Genomic DNA, 21,131 nt, shown 5'->3' on the forward strand with positions numbered 1-21,131 from the left:
TGGAAGGGATGTTAGGAGGTCTTCAGCCCAACCTCCTGCCCAGAGCAGGGTCAGCTATAAGACCAGATTCTTTGGGATATCCAGTCATATATCTCTGTCCTCTGAGGATAAATGTGACACAACCTTTCCAGGCAACCTGTTCTGTGCCTGCCTTTTCATGGTGAAAAAACATTTTTCTGATATATGTGGTCCGAACCTTGCTTGCTTCAACTTACTACAGTTGTCTCCCATCCTTCTGCTGCAGCCTGGCTCAACCTTCTCAGTGACTCACCTGTAGGTACCAGGGAGGCTGCTGTTAGGTTCCACAGAAGCTGTCCCTTCTCTGGGCAGTTCCCAGAACTTTAAATGCAGTTCCCCCACCTCTCCTTGTAGGGCCTGTGCTCTGGCCTCAGCTGTCTTGGTGATCCTATGCTGATGTCTTTCGTGTATGGGGGATCCCCACGCTAGTGCATGGAAGCACTAGCCACATGTGGGCTTGAAAGTGCTCAGTAGAGGAAAAATAACCTCCCTCAGCCATGCTTCTGTTCCAACAGTCTGGCGTGCTTTTGGCCTTCTCTGATCCTGGGGCACACTGCTTGCTCAGCTTGCTGCCTACCAGGACCCCCAGGGCCTTCTCTGTAGACCTGCTCCCCATCCAGTCTGTCCCTAGCCTGTATCATTGCCAGGGACTCTTTGTCCTTAAATGTATTAGTCAACAGTTTTCCTTGCTGAATTTTATCAGGTTCTTTTTGGCCATTCCTTCCTGCCTGGCCAGGTCCTTCTGAAAGATAGCTCTGCCCTTAGGTACATCAGCTGTTCGTTTCCGAATTTGGTCTTCTCTGCAAATGTGACAGGCATGTCTTCCATCCCCTCCTGGCTTCCTGGTGGAGATGTTGAACAGGACAGGTCCAAGGATAGACCCCTGAAGTATCCTACTTAGTACTGGCTTCCAGGTAGGGTATGCCCCGTTAACTGCAACCTTTAGAGCTTAACTATCCAACCAGTTTTACTTAATTGTCTTTCCATTCAGGCTGGTAATGTCCCAGCTTGGTTACTAGAATATCTTCAAAGACAAGTGTTGAAAAATTTGCTAGAGGTGATGTAAACTCCATGCAGTGCTCTCCCCTTGTCCACAAATACAATAATTTTTTCCACAGAAGGCTGGGTATGTCTTTTCCAGATTGATCAGGCATGATTTACCCTTGTAAGCCTCCCTTCCAGTACAATATCTGTTTGCAAATTGAACCTGCCTTAGATATTTCTTAACTCAATCTATCTTAAAATTGTCTAAAGCCAGAAGCTTTCCTGTGCAGACCTGAGATAAGGAACACATTCTTTTCTATATCCAGTTATTCTTGACTTTATTCATCCAGTTGATTTATGATGTAAGAAACTGCAGATGAGAGTATAGAAACCAGTGAAGAAGAGGAGGTCCCTAGGAGAGAGCTGATTTGTCTCAAATGTCCCAAATCCATTTTTCTTTAACTGTTCTATCTCCTTTTTTATCTCCTTTTTTGTGTGTGTGCATGCCATGACCTAGAAACAGTGGCTGAAAGGTGAAGAGGGGGAGTACAGAATTTTTTAGAAATGAGGCAGCCTTGGAGTGTGGTAATGACAGATAGTTGGTGTTACTGAGTAAAGGTAATTTAGACAACTTACACGCATCTGGAACTGTGAGATTTTTAAAGCTTTTTGTAGTCATAGCTGTTGATGTGCACACAAGTATAGCGCTTTGGTAGCTGTTAGGTCAAATGTGTGGTTGGGTATTCAACATCTATGATGCTTTCTGAGTTTGGATGAGAGGAGTTTCAAGTACAGCACTACAAATTGAGTTTTCTTTGAAATGTCTGAATATTGATAGTTTACTGGAAAATGTCAGTTTTGCAACTGAATGTACTGCACTTCTTAGGAGCTGTGGCCTCCATGTTCTGGGTTGATTCTGAGCTGGGAAGTGACATCTATCTTGATGGTAAGAAGTGCAAGCTTGTTTTCCAATGTATTGGCATTCCATATCTGGATTTAGTGTAATGTACTCTTATCATTTAAGGCAAGGTTTCAGAGAATGTTTGAAACTCATGATCTTGGTTCTCACATCCCTAAATTTGACTACGGAGATCCACTTGCTTAATCTGATGCTTATTTATATACTTGGTGAGCCGTTTCAGTTTGCTAAATCCAACAAAAGTTGTGTAATGCTTTGCGAAGGGATCAGATATGGAGAGGTCTTGATTGTGGTGTAAGGGGGGAAAAAAACCCTCATTAGTTAGATATTACAAAACATTATTTAAGAGTAATATTGCGGCTCTTGTTATCTGGTTTTTTTTCCCCCTAATGTTTCCTTTTTTCTGAACTCTTAATTTGTCAACATCAGGATTCTCCTGCCTTTTGTTTTCTGCCGCCTTTGCCTATTGTACTCTTGTTAGCTCTAGTATTTGCTGTGTTCCAATAAAAATCTGAGTTTAATACAAATCATCACTATATGTAGTTAAAGAGCATGTTGAATGTTGGGGTTTTTTTTTACGTAGGAAAAAAACCTTACTTGTTGGCTTAAAAAAAAAAAAATCCTACTAACACTTTGGTCTGTCTGTGAATTACCCGTCTAGCCAAGGAAACGTTCAGTTGAATAGGAAATAGCTTCCTAAGTTTCTGCCAGAGAATTGCAGATTCCTGGTCACTTACAATCAGAATAACTGTATACCTCAGTCAGTCCATCCCCTTACTTTGTTGCAATAACTTGTAAAAGCATACCTCTGCCAATTTGCTGTTGCGGAAGAAGGAGGAGAGACATCCGCCTTCCGAGAATATCTCTCACCTGGTTTGGTAGACATTTTTTTACCACAGATGTGAGTAACAACTAAGAAAATAATGAGGTGACAAGTCTAATGTTCAGATACACTGGAGGCATTGAAAGTATTATAACCAGTTCTAAATGGTATGATAGTTACTTTGGTAGTTGTACAGGAAGTTTACAAGTTGTTAAATTGTCAGCTGCTTTCAGCACATTTCTGTGCTTTTTTAATGTTCTTTTTTAGGTATTGTATCTGTTGTCGATGCAAAGCATGGATTGCAGGTAAGTAATTGGATTTGTTAGTTTAAAACTGCAACGTTAGAACAGCAATTGCAATAATGTTCATCCAGATGAATTGCGTTTTTATAATAGGTTTAATTCTTACAATGGATGAGGATGTATTTCGGTTGCTGTGGTACCTTAGTACTATGTTTTGAATGGGAACAAGAAAGTACTGATATTCATAGGAATTCAGATTCTTACCAGCACAGCAGCATGTCTACTAAGAGTTGTCAGGTTGCTAGATACTTGATTCCTCCTAGTTCTATCACTTCATTTGGGAATCTTGGTCGTATGCCAAATAGGCATTTGGATTACTGTAAAACAGTGGAGAAGTTTGTGTTGCAGAGTGTCATTAGTCCATGTTACTTGAAAGGAGAGGAGTAAGGACCGACCTCTGGTACCAGTGTGGTAACAAGCGAGTTAGGGCTCAAATTAGGGCTCAAAAGGTGCTGATGTAATGGCAACTGTGGTGAGGAGAGATGAGAGCGCCAGGTGTCTAGGTACCATTTCAGATTAAAAGATTACTTCATTATATGGAAGCAGACAAAAAAAGCAGGTATTAGAGTAATCTATAGAAACTGTAATATAAGAACAGACCTATAGAACAGTGAGTTTGGATAACAGAAGAAATTGTGATTAGATCAAATAGTTCAACTTTTTTTGTAATAGCTAGACATAAGTATAATTATTTGCAACTTTATAACTTAGGAAGTGACTACTTTGATTAGGTACTGATTTTGCAGGATTCAAAGTAAAAGCGACCATAAGAAGGGATGCTTCCATGGTATAAAAATCCTGTCATGCTGTGGAAGTGTTTTTAATATCTCTTTATTTTACAATGGCTGCAAGAAGCTTGAGAGAACTGAAGAACGATGGTTAAAAAATAAGGAAGTGATCCCTCCTTTATAAGATTTTATTTTCTTTGAACCATGTGGATTTCTCGTTTCAGTTGAGCTGATCTAATAGCTGATTTACCGGAAGGGGGCAGTCCTGTTCTCCTGTCAATTTGTGTTGCAGCAGGACAGAACTAATCTAACCCCATAGCAAGCCAGTTTGGCAAGTTAAGCTATCGTGTTTTGCAAGGACTTTTGCGGAGGAGTTGGTAGAAGAACGAGGGGAAGGGACTGAGAGGTGGTTTGCCCTTTTAAGCAGGAACTGACTTTTAAGTCAGCTCAACTATCACAAAAAACCACAGCATGTCTTAAGTCAGACCTCTTTTCAGCTGAGTGCCCTCATACTAATTCAGATATGTTTTATTACTTGCAAAAATGTTCTGTTTATCTTTCTCTTCATGCAGTGCTGATATATTGGCTTGAATCAATTATAATTGTGTTGTTCACAGCAACACTAAATTATTTTTGTTTAAAAAATAAAATTTTTAGTATTTAAACTTTCAGGTAATATGTCAGAAACAACACAGAAATGTTTTGAAACATTCAGCTTTTCTATCCATTATTATCTTTGACAGTTCACTGGAAACTCTTACATTATTTAATTAGTAAGCCTGTACATCACTGACATCCACTCAGAATAATAGAAACTTCCGACTTTCTCAGTTATATACCAAGTAAACAACCTTTGCTTTGTATAAAGGACTTGCTGAGTTGTGCGATTCCTCTGGTTGCAAAGCTTGACCTCAACAGCTGCTTGTGATTCAAAGAATTTTGAAAGCCATACAGGTAATGACATTCAGATAATAGGCAGCAATTTAAGGGTGTCATGCTTCAAAGAACCAACGCATCACAAGAAAAGCTGACAAATAGTAGTACCCTGTGACCAGTCAGCCAAATTGAAACTGCAGTGGTAATTGATATCATGGGTTATCACTAATGGATTTGTCACCCAGCAATCTGAAATACTCATTTTTTTAATCGAGGGCAAACAGTTGGACAACTTGAAGTGGCAGTTCTCTACTTTCAGGACTTGACATCTGGACTACTGACATTGTTCTTTTCAGGGCAACAAATCTGACAACATTTAATTCAACAGAATCAATACACAGAGGATTACAAAGAAAATGTCAGAAGAGAGGTTCCCTCCCAGTCATCCTGTTGTTACACTCTGCTTAGGTTGTGCACGATCAGGAAATAGTTTTGGTTTGGTTTTTTGTCTTTTTTTTTTTTAAGGTGACAGACTAACAGTATTTAATAATTATTTTTTTCTAGTCAAATAATGTTAGATGCCTCATAATTCCACCTGAAGAAAAAATAGTTTTCTAGGGTTTTTTAATTTATATATTTCCCATGACAATTAATTCCACTTTCATTTGGTATTTTTGTGTCTTTCAAACCAAATTTTAAAATAATATTCCTGGTACATTTAGAGCTGAGGAAGGAATGCACAGGACTCTAGTCTTCCCAGAGATGTAAGGTTTAAATGGTGAGGTCTTATTAATATTACAGCATCAGTTTAAAGTTTTACTGCCTCCAGGTGTCTGTGATGCTTCTCTCCTGGAGTTGCTGCCTGCGTGGTAGAGTGGGCAGAAAAATAACTTGTAGCTGTACCTTTGCTGCTTCAGTGTAGTCTGTTGCTCAGTCTAAAATCAGTAAGGCTTTATGTTGTTAAACTTCATGCTGCTGCTGGAGATGGCAGGCATTTTTTTCCCTTTCACTAATTCTTCTGTGAGGATGTTAGCTTGGGCAGACAGGTGGAGCACAAAGCTGCAGTTGATATTAAACTCTGGCAGCATGACAAGAAGCTTCTGCCTTTGTCGGTGCTGACTGACTCTTCTGCCCAGTTACAGCTTGAATAGGCCACAAGCACTGATGTTGGGCAGACTTGCCAAGGAGTAGTGGTTTATTTGTACAAAACCAGAAATAGAGTAGGGGATTTTTACTATAGAAGTACAGTTTGTCAAATCTTTCAGAAAAAAGGAGTATGCAGTTTTGTATATGAAATTCTGTACTGCAAGCCTAACCTGTCTTTAACAGTTAGTTGACATCACACTCATTAGTAAAGTTACTGTACTTTCATTTTTTCAGATATGTTTTTCCGTGATTACTCTATGTCATGGTGACTCTTTTTACTTCATCGTAAATCTGAAAAGTAATTAAAATAAATATAATACAGTTTTCCAATTCTTTAGCGTTCTAATCATAAAAGTCATTAAAAGAGAAGAGTTTTCGTAAAAGAAATTATAAGCTTTTGTAATGGCAAATGTATAAATACACTTTTTCACCGTCATTTTACAGAAAAATTCTAGATGCCATTTTCCTCAATACCTTGTTGAAAAACATACCTCAGCTGAATTGGTTTTGACTTCCTTTAATGGCAAATGACTTTAAATGTCATTTAAATATGCTTAATCCAATTGTTTTAATTTTTGTCTAGCACTTGACAGAGGAAAAGCCAGAAGGCCTTGTCAATGAAGCATCTCGGTATGGATGTATAAATTAATTTTATATATCACAGTTAGGAACTGCACTGTATAGAAGTTAGTTAGAAATGGCTTCTTTTTCTTTTGTAAGGCTTTTTGCTCCTCCTTTGCTTTTAAACCAAGATAGATTGGTGTAATGAGGTAGAAAATAGAAAAGTGACTTCATGCTCCATTTTGGTCTTTTTACCAATATCTGAATCTTCTAATACATACTTTAAAAGGGGCTGGATTTTACGTCAGTGAAGGGGAGCCACCTGTGTTGAGAGGAAGAAAGAATTGCATGCTACGATCTGTCAGATGCTCGAAGTAAAACTGGAGATAGAGGACTATAAGACAATAAAAGTCTTCATAAAGTAACGAGACTTCCAAGTATGACTTTATGAAGACTACTTGCAAGAGAAATAGGGGCTTGTGAAGTTCATAAATCACCAAGCACTTTGGATTAGATGACATTTAAAAAAAAAAACAAACCAAAAACTAGCAAGCCTTTGTAGGTTGCTAGACTTCTCTTATGGCATAGAAGAGCACCTCAAGGAGAAGCCAGTAGTACTTTAGTCATACTCCATGATGTTTGATAAGTGCTTGCCTTTCTGTATTAACAATGCTCATACTATTTTTTTGGTACTATGGAGAGATGGTGTTTCTGCCTTACAGAAAAAGTATTTGTTTGCTCATGTTGTCTTTTTTTTTTTTTTTTTTTTTGTTCCCCCCGCCTTAATGCGTAGGCAGGTTGCATTAGCTGATCTTATAATCATCAATAAAACAGATTTGGTTTCAGGGGAAGAACTGAATAAAGTCAGAACATCTGTCAGGTATGAAACTTTTGGCATAACTGTAATACCGTGCTGGCTCAAACGTTATTTTTATTTAAGCAGAGTTCCTTCCTTCGTGCTGTTAGTACAGAAATTAGATCTCACGATTACATTGACACAAATCATTAGCTCAGAAGGGAAAAGAGACTGCCCCTTTCTAAAGGTGTTTCAATACTTTTAGGTGCTTACACACACAGGTGCTTAGCAGTTTGCCTATCTAGGTAAGATCTGATGTGACTTACTAAGGACAGGCCTTTGTCTTAAGTGTCCATGCTCTTACATTTCTGGGCAGCTGTTCTCATTTTTCAGAATCTGCATAAGGGGGAAAATAAAAATCTACTAGTAGATATGAGTTCACTAGGAAACGCAAAGAAAGATGTGTGGAGGAAGTCCCAAGTAATTGTCATGGGTGCAGAACCACCTATAGTCTGAATCAAATTAGCGATCAAAGACGTGCCCCATCTTTTTCTGTCAATACCATGATAACCAAAATGAAACATCAAAAATTCTAAATACTTTACAACTTCATTAGTGGTTTGAATTCTAAAAGTAAAAATGCTTAGATTCAGCAGGGTGTATCATGAAGAGCCTTCTATAGGAAAACGCTATTCTCATTGGTAGTATTTTGTTGTCAGAACTTCCAAAGTTCCCCAACCCTTACTTAGGAGATGAAAAAGTCACAAAAACAAAGTCTGTCGGGATGTCTGTTGGTTTATTCAACAAGTTGATAACAAGACTTGGGGTTATTGTTGTGGTGCTATTTCTCTTGCTGCTTTCCATGGTTAACTTGTTCCAGTGTTTTCATATAACTTCTGACTTTTCTGTTTTATTTTAGGTCAATAAATGGACTTGTTAAAATTCTAGAGACACAAAGATCAAGGTATTAAATGGCCACTGTTACTAGGTACCAGATCTTGCTTCTTTTGTGACAAATTTAAGTATGCTATTAGATCAGTTTGCGTAAAGGAAAACTATTGAATTAGAAATATTTAACTCAATATTTATTTTATGAATAAGCATCTAGACAAAGGAATTTTTTTAATGAAGTAAAAATGTATTTTTCTTTTTTCTTTGTTACTGTTCACATCTTACACTCTACTGTATAACTATTTAAAAAAAATCACTATCAAGATGTGTCTTAGTTTAGAGAGGTTATCACTAGTGGGTTTTACTGGACTTTGCAATATAACCATAAATATTTTTTATTTACATGACAAGGGGATTTTACAAAAGCTTGGGCGTTTTTTTTTTCCCCTCAAAACCTGTATTTTGTTCTAAGTTTAATATGAATATGGCTTTTAATTACTAAAGTTGCCTTTTACTCATGTTGCCATTTATGGAGTAATAGCATTTGGAAAGTTCCTGAAAAATGCTAATACAGATGTAGTTTAATTGGCTTCAGCATATTCCAAAAATGTAGCAGATTTTTAAGGGAGTGTTACAGGCAAAAATTCAAAATTTCTCATGACTTGTTAACCAGATCTTGTAACTAAAGAGCAACTTGCAAGGCCAAGTTGTCTCTGAGCTAATCACTGATTGCATGCACTATAATGTTTTCTTTCTGTTGTGTCAGCTTAAAGATTTTTCTCACTTATGATGGCTGCTGCAAATAAGGTGTTACTACAAAATTACTTTGAAAGCAGTGCAAGGAAGCTTATAAGAAGGAAAAGTAATTACATTGGTTTTGCTATTTTTCCTTGAAATTCTGACTCAGATTTCTTCTTTAATAAGGAATTAAATGGATATGGTATTCTGTGGGTCATTAGGAGAGCAGTGTATCTTTCAGACTGCTAGGACTGATTTGTGTGCTATTACATCAATTATTTGACTATATTGTGGTAAATGTTCCTATAATACAGGTTCCTGTTTTAAGCAATTTTTAAAGGGAAAATAGTAGACATAATCTTAGTAAGTATACTTGTTTTTTTTAAAGTTATTGTCAAATGGAGTTGGAAAGTGTAGTGAAGAATATTTGCTGCTGTTGCCTGATCAGATAGGACCAGCAAGTGACTGTAGATTATGTATTTTGTTTGGTAACGCAGGGTTTTGAAGACAGGTGCTTGTCTGACTTCAATCTGAAGATCAGCTCAGTTTACATTTCCAAAAATGTTAATCTTGTTAACATTTCTGTTGGCTTTAACTTACTTGAAATTCTGTCTGCAGTATGATCACTGCAAATTTTATGCTCTGTTGTTGAGCAGTTGCACTATGAAAAGCGTTCTCTTTAGTGACTATCCTGTTAGTTTATAAGGATTATTCTCATACTGTTTTCATTACTTTGTTCAAAGAGCAAGGTGAAATGTTTAAGTAGTTTTGACAATTTCACACTACTTTCTTGTTAACTTGCAAATTCTGTTGAAGAATGCTTAGAACACGAATAAACAATATTATAGAAGGGATCATAAATTCAGTTACTGGGAGGTGTTTCACATTCATTCATTTATTGCTCTTCTAGTGATCCTCAGTAAATCATTCCTCTTATGTCAGCATGTGTGTCTATTACATAAAAAATTTTCTTCAATGGATTTATTGTCATTTAGGGACTTAAGTTCAAAACAGCAAGTGTATATAAACTTGTGAGCAATTCTTATCATCAAACTTCTAATGTTCACCAGCTTTTTGATATGTTAAGTTTTAATGTGTAAATAGTCACTCTAATTCTGCTGCAAAATTTAGACTTTTGTGAATTTGTCCTATTCTGTAAATTCAGTATTATTAAGTTAGTATTTCATAAAGTTGAGTTGTATTAGAATAATGTTACTGGAATTTTTCTCTGTCTGTAAATGGAGGTGAGAATGCTCTGATGATTCCAGGTTAAATTTGATCAGGATTTTATTCTGATGGTAAACCTTGGATATTTACTCACAGCTAACTTTACATTATCAAATCTGGCTGTCTTTTATTTTTGAGACCTCTGTATTACTTACAGTTTTCATGACATCTATGCAGTGTGGTATTTCTTCATCTAATTTATGTACTTTAAGTGCAGCATGAATGATTGAATGAAAGACAAAAGAAGAACAAATACCGCAAAGGGATGGAGTTGCAGAGATACAATTGTAGCATTTCCCTTTCCTCCTGTTTAGTAAACTTTTGGAAACATGATATTAGTTTTTAAGTTCTAGAATTTATATTATGAAGAACGGGAAATTTTACTTTGCCACAGAATGGGGGAGAAAATCATGAAGGATGATCAGGGCTTAGGAAAACACTTAAATGAAAAAGATTTGCAGCCGATTGCTCCAGCTGAAATCAAAGAAGTGGCAGCATGATGATTTTACTGAGAAAAAACAGTGGTTTTGAGAAGGCAGATCAGGAGTTCCTTGTTCTTTAGTTGCAAGGCATAGTACAGAAATGGTCAATGAAATGCTTTGGAGGGGGAAAAGAAGCAAACTCTTTATTGATAAAATTAAATCACTCATAAATTGCATATGCATGGGTCTGACTGCCCTAGGAAATTAGTGCAAATCTGAGGCCAAGATTTTTCTAATATGAGGAAGAAAAAAAAAAGTTTCTGTGAATGTTATGATGGTATCCAACATGGCTAACAATTTTGAAGAGGATATTAAACTTCATGCTTTGTGTCTTAAACCAGTATCTTTTCATGTCCATTAGGAAGAGATCCAGTATGTGAAGTGTAGTATCCACATCTGCATCACCCTCTCGTGTGTGATGCTAGCCAGCATTAAATTTTGGATATTAGATTAAGTGGACCTCAGATTCAGTCCTCAGTGGCAGCTGTTGTGTTACTAATAAATATTCTTTAGTGAATGACACATACTGTCTCTCCCATGCTTAAACATTCCAAAAGTGAAATAAGCACAAACCTAATTTATTAGCATGTTATTTGAGAACACATCTTCTTTAATTAGGGGCTTTTGTCCCTCAAAAGCCCACATTTAAAAGGGACCAATATAGCACTTTCTTGAGTGTTTCTGTATGATTTTTCAGAACACTGCTGAGAACAAACAACTGGCAGTGAGCTGGCCATGACTTCAGAGAGGGATTATTTACATATTTTACATTATAAACCTTTTGTCTTAGAAACTGCTTTGCAAAGCTACTGTTGGGTGCAGAAGTTTAATAATACTGGCTACACTCCAGAGATCTTTTTTTTTCAACATCTTATATGTTCCTTGGATTTAGCCACATATCATTAATTGCATTTAGAAAGCTATCAGTTGCTATTAGCAGTGAAACCTATAGTCTATATTGGTTTTATAAAAAAAAGTTTCTTGTGCAAGTTTATAGGTAGCTGTTCTTACAAGTAAATATGATCAGTGCTCTCTGTTCCATATTACATTTTTAATTTGTCTGGTTCAGATATTAGAGCTGAAATTCTTCATAGTAGCACTTAACCTCATAGTGTATTTCAGTTTTGTTTGCTAACAGTGTGTCAGTGTAAGCTACGTATATTCCAGCGGTTTGGGTGTGTGTTGAGGGGGTCTATATTAAGGGTGCAGAATGATTGCTGGGAAGAACTTCAGGGTTCCTTTTCCCATTTAGGGAAAATCAGGTTTATTTGGGCATCCAGTATGAGGGATTTTATCATCTTACTTGGAAATACCTTGTATTTTACTATATTTTTTAAATTATGTTTCTGTGCTTACATATTACTGTGTAAATAAACACTGCATCTCCTTGTAGGAGACAATACCAACCACTAGTACCCAATAAAGCTAAGGATTGATGGCATTAGTATGATAGGCAGAAAAACAAATATAAGCTTCAGTGAACCATTTTAAAAGTAATTATTTAAGTATACACAATATTTTAATATAGCAAAAATACAAAGCTTGCTTTCTTCCCTCTGTTTAGAGTTGATCTCTCCAATGTCTTGGACCTCCATGCTTTTGACAGCTTATCTGGAATAAGGTATGGTGATAATTTCACTGTCTTTTATTAGAAATAATGTTCATTGTATAAATACATGCCTGAAATAGGCACACTGAAATCCTGGCTCAAATTTGCATCTGAGTTTCTGTTAGAAATCCTAGTTCAGTCACTTCTTTACCACTTACGAAGTGAGAACTTTAATCTGAGACTGAGGATTTTTTCCACTTGAAATACGTGCAACAAAAGCTTTTTGACCTTGTAAAGTTAAATGAGCCAGAGTGTGCATGGTTGGTTGGTGCTTTGCCCCAAAATACAAGTTTTGCTTTAATACTAGTAGTATAGTAGATTTGTACACTCTTTTCTAGTTCTCTTAAAGGATTTCAAAATTTTTCCCACTTCACATCATGATGAACTGGAGGCTTCCTTAGTTTTCACAGAAAACAATGAGGGACTGAGGTTCCACAACAAACAAAGCCTGGACACTACAAATTCTGATTACTGTGTCCCATGTTCTTGTTTTTTTAACGCCAAATGTGTGCTTCAGCATGCTAGGTGGGTGGAACAGTAAAATTGGAGGTGAGGGGAGAAGGACTTCTGTTTGCTTTGTCTGCTGAAGTTGTTCAACAAAGAGAGAGCAAGGAGTACTGGAGCAATCATAAAGGAAGGGAGGGAATATGCAACTAGGGACAGTATCAGCTTCATTTTTCTTCCTGGACGCACGCTGTTCACTTCAGGTAAAGGAACATAGCCACTTCCTTATTCATAGAAAGTGCAAGCTAGTAACCTCTAGTAGATGAGATGTGCTCATGAGATTTCCCAGTGAACTGGTGCAGTACTATGCAAAGGATAGCCTGCTTTTCCTGACTCTCTGCTGCCCTTCGTTTTTGCTGGCACTGGCTTTTGTCTGATCTGTGAAAAGTAGTGTTTGTTTCTTTTGAGCTCCTTGAATGTACCAGTCAGATCTGTACCAATGGCAGCATCAGGGAGGTATCAGAATAGGCATCCAAAAGAAAGTTAAGGGAGGAGGAAGGCCAATATATCCTTTATGGGCAATAAGTAACTATTATGTCATAAACCACATCATAAACACATGTCCTGAGTTCTTATGATGGATCAGCTAGCTAAACTGACTCATCCTGGAGGCACAGGATAGAGGGAAAGCAGGATATGTGAACCAGAAGAGGGTCATTATTGATAGTGGCAGGTCACAGTTAGATCTGATTAGCTGTAATATTAGGTGGCATTCTGCTAGGTTTACTAGGACGGGCTGTGCTCTACTAATCTGAGAAAGTTCTTAAGGAGCTGATGAAAAAAAAAATCTTTCTTGCTTTACTCAGTCTAGTCTTCTTGCTTATCTCACTCATAGTTCCTTCAGAGGTTCTCAGTATTTGGTATTAAAACAGAGGAAACGCTCTAAAATTGCAGCATTTGAAGACAAATTCTAAAAGCACCAAGAAGGTTGTAGACTGCTTAAGTGAAGTTCCGTTTCTTTTGTTTTTATTGGAGCTCTGTACAGCGAAATTGCTTACCCTGCTATCAGTTCATAGATACAGAAATCCCTGCATAAAATATTAGTGGGGACTTCTGCCCTATCATCTGTAGCAGAAAAACTCTTTGCATCCAGCACCATTTGAGCACAAATACACACCAGCACACTAAGAAAATTGTTCTTTTAACTGCATACTACAGTAAGGATTTCTGCCAGAATAGCAGACAGATAAAACATCTGATCAGAATGACTGCACTGGTAGAACCTTCTAGTCTATATATGCCCTGCAGTGACAGAAAACACATCGAAAGTTCTGGATTCTGTGGTATGCAGTCTGAGAAGACAAAGCAAAGATGTGAGGAGTGTGAAATGTTACTTCAGTAGCAGTCAGTACCTTTTCCCCCACCATTAAAGGCTTCTTAAAATTTAGTTGTCAAAGTAGGAGGAGTGATTTTTATGGGCAATCTTCTCTGAAGTAGCAGAGAGCTGTCATCATAGTGACTTTTGCCATGGTATTCTTTTTTCTGCATGTTGGACATAAGACAGAATGTTCTCTGGTACAGAAACAGTATTTGAAGAAATCTTGCACTGTCTTGATTAAAGACAGATGTGGGTGTGTAATCTAAAGTTGCAGTAAAATTTTATGTTGTCATACAAAATGATACAGCGAGACCCTGAATCTTAGTTTATGAAACAAGTCCCCAGGTTCCTCTATGAAGTAGAGAGGACCAGTTCTAAATTAGCAGGCACACTGCACAGTAGGAATGAGCTGTACAGCAGAGTTGAAATGGAAGCTGGTATATAGTATTTCACTTGGTGTTACAGATTTCATTCTCACAAGCAACAGCTTTGTACATATTTTTTTCTTCTTGCATTTCAAATCATTCTTCTAAATTTTTTTTTAAAAATCAACCTCTAATAAATTGGCAAATTCTAGTGATTATTTTTCCCTTCTTGCTTTAATGATATAGTTTGCCTTTTGTTCCTACATAAAGGAATATCAAGGGCATTGTACTTCTTGAAGTATAAATATTTAAAATTCCAAAAATAATTGCAAATCATTACTGTAGTCTAATTGTGTTTATATTTAAAAAAACTGACATTCTAACACAAAGCATTAACTAGATCAATATAATTAAACTTCTCTATTCTGAGATTAAAATTGAACTAACAGTTGAAGCTTATATCTTTGATATTTTAGTTTTGCTCTGCAACACTGAAGAGTTCGTTTAAATTTTGAAATAATGACATTTTTCCATCCTACTCAAATGTGACATTTAACTTTACTTATTTTCAGTTTGCAGAAAAAGCTTGAGCATGTAAAGACAACACATGCACATCTAGATAAGGTAATTACCAAAAATATTCCTTCAATCTTTTTGTAACAACAAGGTTGTTCAGGGTAATTGCAGTCATTGCATACTAATCATGTTACCTTTTCAGAAGGTTTTGGTTAGCAAGTAATAAGTTTTAAGATCTTTGGAAGATTACATAGAATATGTATAGGAATGTGCATCGTTGTAGATAGATTCTAAATGGGTAGAGTAAGTTTTACTTTCAAATATAGCTTATAGGCTTCCACTGCTCCAGACAGTCACATCATTCATTGATTCACATGGAGAGCATTACTGAAACAAACAGTACTACACTTTTTAATATTTGCAGCATCAAGTCCTAAATATGTAGCCAGTCTTTACCCTGTAGGTTTTCTTTCCAAATGTTGTCTGTGTATGTAGATATCGGGGAGATGTTATTCGTGACTTTGCATTCTTTAAAGCTGTAATAAAACTTCACTGAGTTTGTGTATATTTCTGTTCTATGAGTGCTTCCCATTGTTTTCACAAGAAATAGTAACAATTTAACTTGTAGCAGTGAAGTATGAATGTTATTTTTAGTATGTCAAATTAAACTCTAGAATGTATTTCCCCCCACACCCCAATACTCAACCCAATATGTGTTTATATTGGGGCAGAATCTTTTCTCTCCCTGTGTGCAACTGCAAATAGCATTTGTCGCATTTATTTGAGCAAATACAGTATTTTTTGTGATCAGCATGTCTAATTTCAAAGATGAATTTAAGGAAAAAAGGTCTTCTCCGTCATCCCTACAGAATATAAACAGTTCTATGCTAATTGCTACTTCTATGCAGCTGTCTTATCCATGATGTACGGGTTTTACTGGAAAGGCTTCCTTTCAATTTTCTTTTTCTTTTTTTTTTTTTTCTTTGTTTGCTTTCCAAATATTATGATCACGGTATCTTTTTCTGCTTAGACCCTTCTTAAAAGCAGAACAGTCCTAAGTCAGGGAATTACTGAATTTATTGCCAGGCAACAAAAACTTCTAATTATTGATTTGAGTTCTGAAAAAAAGAAATGCAAAACAATTACACAAACGCTTAGACGAACACTTCTTCTCTCTCCCCCAACTTCCCCTATTTTTTTTCAGTGGGTTGCACTTAGTCCATCGAAGTTCTCCCAGCAAGGCCACGTGTGGCATAGGAAGTTGGAGTGTTTGTGTAATAATTTTCTGTTCCTCATCACTGCTCTGTTCCTTAGGGTTCCTGGCCTGTGGTTCGTGCAGGACCCTTAGTACCTGTGGAGTGCCCCTGCTCTGTGGGTAAACAACAAGCTGCAGTCTCTCAGGAGTCTGCGTACCCCTTTTAGCATGGCATGGCATGCCTCCTCTGAAGAATCTTCAGTCCCAAGTCACTGGAGGTGTCTTGTCTCTCTAACAGGGTGCTATGTGTTTCTCTCTGCCTGAAGATGTGTGGCGTGTTTGGGTGTTTTTACTGTTGTATGGTTTCAGAGCTGACTGGAACAGGTTGTGAGACACACGAGGCAGCTGATGGTCTTCTCCCACACCCCTTGGCACTGCAGCCCCCTGCTACATAAGCCTTGTAAGCTTACATATACTTAGAGCTGTATAAATGTATATCTGTTATAGACTCTACCCTTTATATCATCAGAAACTGAATGTACACCCAGTACATATTCTACTCCTTGCCACTGAGAGTTAAACTGTAGGGGTTAATGTTGTAGCAGTCAGAATATACATGTTAAAAGTTGTTGTATTTAACCTCCATCTCCTGCCAAGCAGATGATGGAGGTTAGTATCGTAAGGGTTTGAATTCACATATTTCCATTGTAGACCCCACCCTTTGGTGTAGACTAGTAAGGTTAGCATTGCATACTGCAAAGTTCAGGTCTTGTTCCTGCAAAACACCAAGCCAAGACACTTGGCTGTTTAATTTACTCACCATGTCTTAGTATACAAGCAAATATTCAAGCAAATAAACAGTACAACCACAGTGTAACATCACTATTGAATATCCACTTGGTTTCTGAGTCCAGCAGCTGTAGTTTCATTCAGAACCGAGATGTGTGGTGACCAGTGTTGATCTGATATAACATGGGCACTTCCCCAGTTGGGATGTAAGATGATGCATCAGCTGACTTAGATTTCTGAGAGCTTGCTACACATCCTGTGACCATATTAACTGAGCTCTGACATTTCTCCTGAGCTTGTTACTCCTTAGATCCCAGGTGTAGATCTTCAAAGCACTTCTTTTCCCCTTTCCAAGTCCCAGTTTATAGGGTGGGAGCACAGAGATTTTTTATACCCTCCTGACACTTTCACAACTACAATTTTGTCATGCATTGCCATGAGGCTGATGTCACACCTGCCTCTGGCATGTTCCCTCCAGTATGACACTTCAGGTCACTCCTTGATCAATAGGATGACCCACCAGGTTATCAGGTGATACCAGAGGGGCAACAGTGATGGTGCCTAGCTGTCAGAGCTTTTGGTCTGTGGCCTCAGCCTTTTTGGGGTCCCTTACTCCTTGCCTGTAAAAACAGCAGGAGTCAAAGTGGCCACAGTTGATTGTCCCTTCTTCCCAGTCCCTCCACAGGGGTCTTGTTTGTGGGATTGGAAGGATTGATCTCAGCATACCGTGCCATCAGTAAATCCCAGAGTTTCCTACTTTTGCAAGTGCCCTCCTCTAGCTTCCCAGCACCACCACAGCCACTGCAGAAGCAGCTTTTGGGGGCAGCAGCTGTAGTTTTCCTGCACTGGCTTAATTACTTCAAGTAAAAGGTTGCAGAGTGGTTGCACTCTGGGGAGCTGTTTTGCATTTCTGGAGTACTGTAACATGGGCTGCCTCATAGGCCTGTCTTAGTTTTAAACTGGCTTACAGTTTCCATAGTAGATTGGATGGCTTGTGTGGTGGGTTGACCCTGGCTGAACACCAGGTGCCCACCAAAGCCATTCTATCACTCCCCCCTCCTCAGCTGGGCAGGGGAGAGAAAATATAACAAAGGGCTCATGGGTTGAGATGAGGACAGGAGAGATCACTCACCAATTACCGTCATGGGCAAAACAGACTCAACTTGGGGAAAATTAACTCAATTTATTGCCAATCAACCAGAGTAGGGTAATGAGAAATAAACCCAAATCTCAGAACACCTTCCCTCCACCCCTGCCTTCTTCCTGGGCACAACTTCACTCCCGGATTCAGTACCTACCCCTGCCCCAGTGGCGCAGGGGGATGGAGAATGGGGTTTACGGTCAGTTCATCACACATTATTTCTGCAGCTTCATCCTCCTCAGGGGCAGGACTCATCACACTCTTCCCCTGCTCCAGCGTGGGGTCCCTCCCACAGGAGACAGTCCTCCATGAACTTCTCCAGTGTGGGTCCTTCCCACAGGCTGCAGTTACTCACAAACTGCTCCAGCATGGATCCCTTCCATGGCATGCAGTCGTTCAGGAGCACACTGCTCCAGCGCCTGGAGCACCTCCTCCCCCTCCTTCTTCACTGAAACCTGGGTGTCTGCAGGGTTGTTTCTCTTACGTGTTCTCACTCCTCTCTCCGGCTGCCATTTCTGTCTGCCCCAGCAACTTTTTTTTCCTTCTTAAACACGTTATCGCAGAGGCACTACTACTGTTGCTGATTGGCTCGGCATTGGCCAGCGGCAGGTCCGTCTTAGAGCTGGCTTGTATTGGCTCTGTTGGGCACAGCGGAAGCTTCCAGCAGCTTCTCACAGAAGCCACCCCTGTAATCCCCTGCCACTACCAAAACCTTGCCACACAAAGCCAATACAGCTTGTCACATAGCTTTCCATTTGGCCAGTTCAGTGTTACCAGCTGTGAAGTTTTGATCCAGGTTTTGTCATTCTTGCTGAACACTTGCTAGTGCATCTTTTAGCAGACCATTAGTCTAACAGTGACTGTCAGTCTGATGGTGATGAATTTTAAGCAGTCCCGATCTTTCTGAGGCTTCAGTTGAAGCATATGATAAACTGGCATACCCTACAGCAAAGCACTGTTTTACAGGTGGTAGTTGTATTCGTTTTGTAACTCTGGGCTAATTTCCTTGTATGCTGCCCTAGGGGACTGTTAAGGCTCCATACCACAGGCATATGGGCTTGAAGCTGGCACCATCCTGTGTCTTTGCAGTCATCTTCCTGTCCCACTAGGGCTTTCACAGGTCTCTACGTTTTCCAACAGTTTATACATTGTCTGCACACATCCCCACACATGTAGTGGGTACACCACTGACACCAGAATATACAATCACAGATTCCCGGTACGAGAACCAAGGCTCCTTCTGGATTCCTCAAGTCATTGCAGTAATGTACTCCCTTCTTATGAGTCCTCATGAGAGTACGGCATCCATCTCTGGGGCCTTCAGCACAAGAAATATAGGGACCTGTTGGAGTGGGTCCAGAGGAGGGCCACAAAATGATAAAGAGGGACCAGAACACCTCACCTATGAGGACAGGCTGAGAGAGTTGGGGTTGTTCTGGAGTCTGGAGAAGTGAAGACTCTGAGGACACCTTATTGCAGCCTTTCAGAACTTAAAAGGGGCTTATAAGAAGGAGAGACTTTTTACCAGGACCTGTAGTTTTGTGTAGTAGCTTTCTGCTCCTTTTTGCTTCTTAGTGGTTTTGTCACTGCTGTGTTCCTTGGTGTTCCTGCTCCGTGGGTCACCCATGAGCCCCAGTCCATATACGAGTACCCTGCTTCGTGGATGAATTGTGGGTCCCAGTCCTCTCTGGGATATCCCCAACTGGCTGCGGTTCACCCATGGGCAACAATCCCCTTGGACTTCAGAAAAAGAAGAACCTGTGTTGTTATACAGTAGCTTAGAATAGTGTGTTTTCCTTCTAGAAAGTTGCTATGATTAAATTTAATTTTCAGGTTAAAATATGATGCATACAATGCCTGTATTTTTCTTTTTGGACTGCAAATCTTGACTGTGAAGTTGCTAGTCTTGAAAACAGCAAAAGGCAATTATAATCTCTTCTGGACCTAAAGATTAAGTAGAAAATCAATTTCATGCTTAACTGTAATTGTAATCAGAATCTTAAGTTTGTAGTTTTTTGTTTAATTAAAATTTGTGTTCATCTTAGGTATGTTCACGTATAGTAATAAAAGTCTGAACAGATCCCTAAAGTAGGAAAAAAGTTAAGTAGAAGCCTTCCTGAATGTTATGAGAGTTACAGCATGCTTGTATTAAGGAAATTATTGTTCCTTTTGTAGCTGTTCGACCAGCAGGAAACAGTGAGATTTCATTGTTACTATCCTTGTTTAATTCAAGACCCACATTAAGATGGTTGTTGAGACAGATGAGGCATAAATGAGAGCAGAACACCTCTTGCAGTAGGCTGCAAGTCCTTGTTGGATGATAAAGTGTGCTTATTACCTTCATGTGGAAGATAAACAGAAGCAATACTGTGCTATGCGTGGAGCACAGTGAACTTTTGTCTGTTTTGTTTGGAAGCTGCTCAGAGTGGTCTCTCTTGGTTGTTCTGGTGAGTTTACTTGGTCATTAGATAAGCATTTAGATTTGCTGCTTGTTGCTTTTTTTTTTTTTTCCTTAAGTTAGACTAGTCATCTGAAAGCAGTAATCATTTGAAAGAATTTTAGGTTGTACAAAAAGTCATTCTCTGTTTTTCTATGCCACTGAGAGGTTATGGTGACAAAAATAAGCTTAAGACATTATTTCCTTTATTTTTTAATAAATTGTTAATATTAAACTGCACATTTATTTTCACCTTCTGCCTTGATAATAATTGGTTCTGCAGTAAGCCAGTGGTTGCTTTGGAATAAAACATCACTTTGGGCATCTTTATTTTTTGAATCTATTCCTACATAGTCTGTCTATAAAAAGCTTTTTGTAACAGACAAGTACAGGTAGGTGAAAAATGTGTTGATTAATTTTTGTCTGATAGAGTTGTGATGAAGATCAGAAATTGTGGCAAAGATCAGTATGCCAAGAAAATAGCATTCTTAAACGTATTTGAAAGATTGAGTTTACTAGCCTATAAGAATTGAAATTCTTAGGCTTTCTTTGAGAACAAGCATCAGCTACAGCAAAGAATTACATGGTAGAAGCTGATGGCATTAAACTGTCCAAAGTATTGTGTATGCCCTTTACGTGCACATCCAAACAGAACCAAAAAGTATAGCATAATATAGGAAATTAGAGCAGAACAGAAATGGAGAATTTTTTTTTTTTTTAAATTTGACACGGGTATATAATTGCTTTTTTATGAGGTCAAGTTATA

General features: G+C 38.3%; 1 protein-coding gene across 3 annotated transcripts in view; it reads left to right on the top strand.

The window, feature by feature from the left end:
* LOC128136323 (zinc-regulated GTPase metalloprotein activator 1A-like) overlaps positions 1-21,131 on the top strand; it is a 32,066-nt gene that overhangs the window by 5,456 nt on the left and 5,479 nt on the right. For all 3 annotated transcript variants that reach the window (XR_008233329.1, XM_052775638.1, XM_052775637.1), the window contains 7 exons: positions 1,889-1,948; positions 3,012-3,049; positions 6,380-6,426; positions 7,151-7,237; positions 8,073-8,117; positions 12,056-12,112; positions 14,860-14,911. Coding sequence is in view for 2 of the 3 variants with exons in the window: in XM_052775638.1 (XP_052631598.1) it covers positions 1,889-1,948; positions 3,012-3,049; positions 6,380-6,426; positions 7,151-7,237; positions 8,073-8,117; positions 12,056-12,112; positions 14,860-14,911 (386 nt within the window). In the remaining variant the exon portion in view is untranslated. The remainder of the gene's footprint in view (positions 1-1,888; positions 1,949-3,011; positions 3,050-6,379; positions 6,427-7,150; positions 7,238-8,072; positions 8,118-12,055; positions 12,113-14,859; positions 14,912-21,131) is intronic.

This window comes from Harpia harpyja, chromosome Z (genome assembly GCF_026419915.1).
Source record: "Harpia harpyja isolate bHarHar1 chromosome Z, bHarHar1 primary haplotype, whole genome shotgun sequence".
Taxonomy (NCBI): Eukaryota; Metazoa; Chordata; class Aves; order Accipitriformes; family Accipitridae; genus Harpia; species Harpia harpyja.